This window comes from Alexandromys fortis, unplaced genomic scaffold (genome assembly GCF_014885135.2).
Source record: "Alexandromys fortis isolate MF-2015 unplaced genomic scaffold, M_Fortis_MF-2015_v1.1 scaffold_118, whole genome shotgun sequence".
NCBI lineage: Eukaryota > Metazoa > Chordata > Mammalia > Rodentia > Cricetidae > Alexandromys > Alexandromys fortis.
In genome coordinates, this window is record NW_026068010.1 from 5428131 (window position 1) to 5431842 (window position 3712).

Here is a 3712-nt window from a genome sequence, read left to right on the forward strand (position 1 = left end):
ATTGTCTTCTCCAGATCTGTGAAGAATTTTGATGGGATTTTGATGGGGATTGCATTGAATCTATAGATTGCTTTTGGTAGAATTGCCATTTTTACTATGTTGATCCTCCCAATCCAAGAGCAAGGGAGATCCTTCCATTTTCTGGTGTCCTCTTCTATTTCTTTCTTCAAAGACTTAAAGTTCTTGTCAAATAGATCTTTCACTTCCTTGGTGAGGGTTACCCCAAGATATTTTATGCTGTTTGTGGCTATCGTGAAAGGTGATGCTTCTGTGATTTCCCTCTCTGTTTCCTTATCCTTAGTGTATAGGAAGGCAACTGATTTTTTGGAGTTGATTTCTGTTTTTTCTTAATTTTTATTACTCTGCATGTTTTTGTGTATGTACGTGCATGTTTGTATGTGTGCATGTTTGTGTGTGTTTATACGCATGCACTCGCTCATAAGTGCAAACAGCTGTGAGTGTGTCTCTGTAGAGATCAGAGGATGGCTTTTGGGTGTCATTTTGACCCTTCACCATGGATTCTGGGCGATCAGACTAAGGTTATTAGGTTTGCAAAACAAGCAGATTACCCAGCAATCCATCTCTCAGTCCCCGGAAGTCTAGATTTCCCTTCAGCACTATTGTGAGTGATACAATGAGGAGCCCTTATTATAAATACCTACTGTTAAAAAGTACGGAAAAAAAACTTACAATAAATGAACTGGTCCTTGGCCCTGGTGGATTATCCTAGGAAGCTGAGGCAGAAAGAGTGCTACCAATTCAAAGCTGGCATGAGCTACATGTGGCCCAGGCCAATTGGGCTACAGAATGAGACTGTGTGAGAAGACACTGAAGTGGGTGTACTGGGGCTGTCTCTCATTGGTACAGCACAAGTCAGGCAGCTTCTGTCCACAGCTAGGTGATAAATCAAGTAAGAAACTTGACCTTACCAGCTGGGTCATTAAAATTGTTCCTTCTTTTTTATCACAAAGTGGCAATTTCTTTGTCTTTCGTAGGCTCCTTGAAGTCCGAGGGAGGCTCTATGAGCTTCTCACTCACTGTATTCCTCCTGAGATGATAATGAAGGTAAGTGGCCCTGTTTGACATCTTGAACGTTCCTAGCTGTAACCTGACAGCAATCCTGTGATCACAGAGCCTTTGTCATGCCAAGGTACATCATCATCAGTTTTAGCATTGCAGTAATTCTACAGATGCATTCTTCCTGTGTGCCAGGCACCCTTAGGGGACCACAGAAGACGGGAGGGAAGACCTCAGTTGTGATGCTGTGTTCATGGGAGTCACATGGGAGACAAGTGAAGAATACTTCATAATGTTTTGAGTCTTTAAAGGAAGGAAAGTGAAATAATAACAGGGCTGAGTTATGCACAGCCATGGTCGGCTGCTCAGGGAAAGGTTTTTTTCCAGCTGACACTCAGCACTAAGGATGGAACTGTATAAGTGGTTGGGAAACAGACGTTCCAGGAAAGACTTGGTGTACATGGAGAAATGAGGATGAGGATGTAGGTACAGTCTAGACTTTGTAGGATCACTCTGCTGGCCGCTTAGCTAAATTTACTGATTTCAGGTATTAGGGAATTCTCAGTTTGATTCTATTGAAATTGCACAGTAATGTGAACAAACTCACATGATACAGAGTATAAGGTCGTCCTCTATATATAGGTGTTATTAATGCTTTGAATAGACTTGTTCCTTTCACCTAGTGACAAGTGCTGTGTGCGTGTGTGTATGTGTGTATGTGTGCATGTGTGTGTATGTGTGTGTGTGTGTGTGTTTTTAGTAGTGTGTAGTCTGTTCACTGTACTGAGTCTTTATTCAACAGCATAGGCTAGATGACCATGTCAGTTTTTTGAAGATGGCCTTTATTGGTGCAACTTTGGATTGCCTATATTATTAATGTAATGAATATGACAATAACTGCCTTGGTACTTAGGTCCTTGCACCCTTGTGCAACTGCACACAGCTGCTCTTAACTTATGAGGGCTTTTTCTTTTTTTCTTTTTTTTCCTGATAAACCCATAATAAGTTGAACATGTCATGCAAATGATGTAGCCAGATCTGGTGGCCACTTGGATGAGGTAGAAGGATCTCTTGAGCATATCAGCCTGGGCCCACAGGGAGGCCTTGTCTGAAAGAACAGAAGAGCATTTAGTGCATCTGACTTACCCCTCAGACAGCACAGGTCAGTGATAATGTGCTGTAGATATGGACTGTCGCCATCATGGTCATGTGACTGGTGTGACTCCCTCCATGGTGCCACGGTCTCAAGAGAATGTACTGCATATCTCTAGCCCGGAAAAAGATCAAAATCCAAAATACAATTTACTTTTTTTTTTTAACCATTTTTTTAAATTTTTTTGAGATTATAATTACTCCTTTTCTCTTTTCTCACTCCAAGCCCTTCCCATACCCTTTTTCTTCCTTCTTCTTGCTGTCTTTAAAATTCAAGGCTTCTTTTTTATTAATTGCTTACACATACACACACAGATTTGGGTGCGTGCGTGTATTCCTAAAGACATATGTACAACTTGCTCAGTCTGTATAATGTCAGTTGTTACAAGAAACACTTTCTTGTGCATCTATCTTCTGCGTCATCAATAAAGCTAACAAAGCAAAAGGAAACAAATGATCCATTAATTCAGACTGTTGCAAGGGACTTTCTGTGTTTGGAATTTGGAAGACATTAGATAAGCGCCAGGTTTTATTGTATACATGGTGTTTTTGGCTTTGTTGAAGTCCACTGATTCATACAAAAAGTACTAGATATATACATATATATACATACATGTAAGTATATATGCCTACATACAGACATAAAAACTACATTAAAGCTTTACCTTTATGAGGGAGAGGCGTAAGCATGTTTGGGTATTTTTCCCCCATACTGCTTTTTAAGTCTCCCTTCTTCCTGTAGGGCCTGCTCTCAGAGCTCTTACACAACTGCGATGGGCAGCTGAAAGGGGAGGTGGCACAGATGGCCGCCTATTATGAGCATCGACTGCAGCTGGGCAGCAAAGCCATTTATCACTTGGAGGCGTTTGTGGCCAAGTTTATGGCCCTTTATAAGAAGTTCATGGAGGACGGACTGGAAGGCATGGTTTTCTGATGCAGCCAGCGGCTCCTCCAAGTACCTCAGAAGTCATGTTTATGCAGATTTGCTCTGGGACTGTGGGTACAATAAACTACTTTATTTACTAAATTGTTATTGTGGGGTTTTTGTTGTTTTTAAATGAATCCTTTCTGAGCTATTAATCATTTTTATTCATTATTTTTATATGTAAGGGTGTTCTGCCTGCTTGAGTATGTATGCTTGTGTATCATGTTCATAATTGCTGCCAGAAGAGGGTGCTGGAGCCCCTGGGACCTGAGTTACAGATGTTTGTGAGCTGCTGGGTATTGAATGTGGTCCTCTGCAAGAACAAGTGACTTTTGGCCACTAAGCCATTTCTCCAGCTGCTGAACTATAAAAGACTTGCAAAGCCTCTATGATCTTGCCCTTAGTGTTGTGGTGTACTGGGAATCCTGTTTTTTAAAGGGTATAAATATAGAGGGTGGACACTGAAATTTCCAGATTCCTGTGCTGCTTTACAAGGAAATACCCGGAGATTGTTGTACAGAGTTCACATTAGCCATGGGACCTCTGTAGAAAATGTAACCATGGCTACATGAGCTTTGCCAGCTGCCAGTCTTTCCTCCTGGAAGCCTTTTTTATGTT

General features: G+C 41.3%; 1 protein-coding gene across 1 annotated transcript in view; it reads left to right on the forward strand.

Moving 5' to 3' along the window:
• The window catches only part of Rfc3 (replication factor C subunit 3), a 13064-nt gene extending 9868 nt beyond the window's left edge, over positions 1-3196 (forward strand). The window contains exons 8-9 of the mRNA XM_050161964.1: positions 996-1065; positions 2912-3196. Coding sequence (XP_050017921.1) covers positions 996-1065; positions 2912-3103 — 262 coding nt within the window. The 3' untranslated portion in view covers positions 3104-3196. The remainder of the gene's footprint in view (positions 1-995; positions 1066-2911) is intronic.
• Positions 3197-3712: the final 516 nt, after the last annotated feature.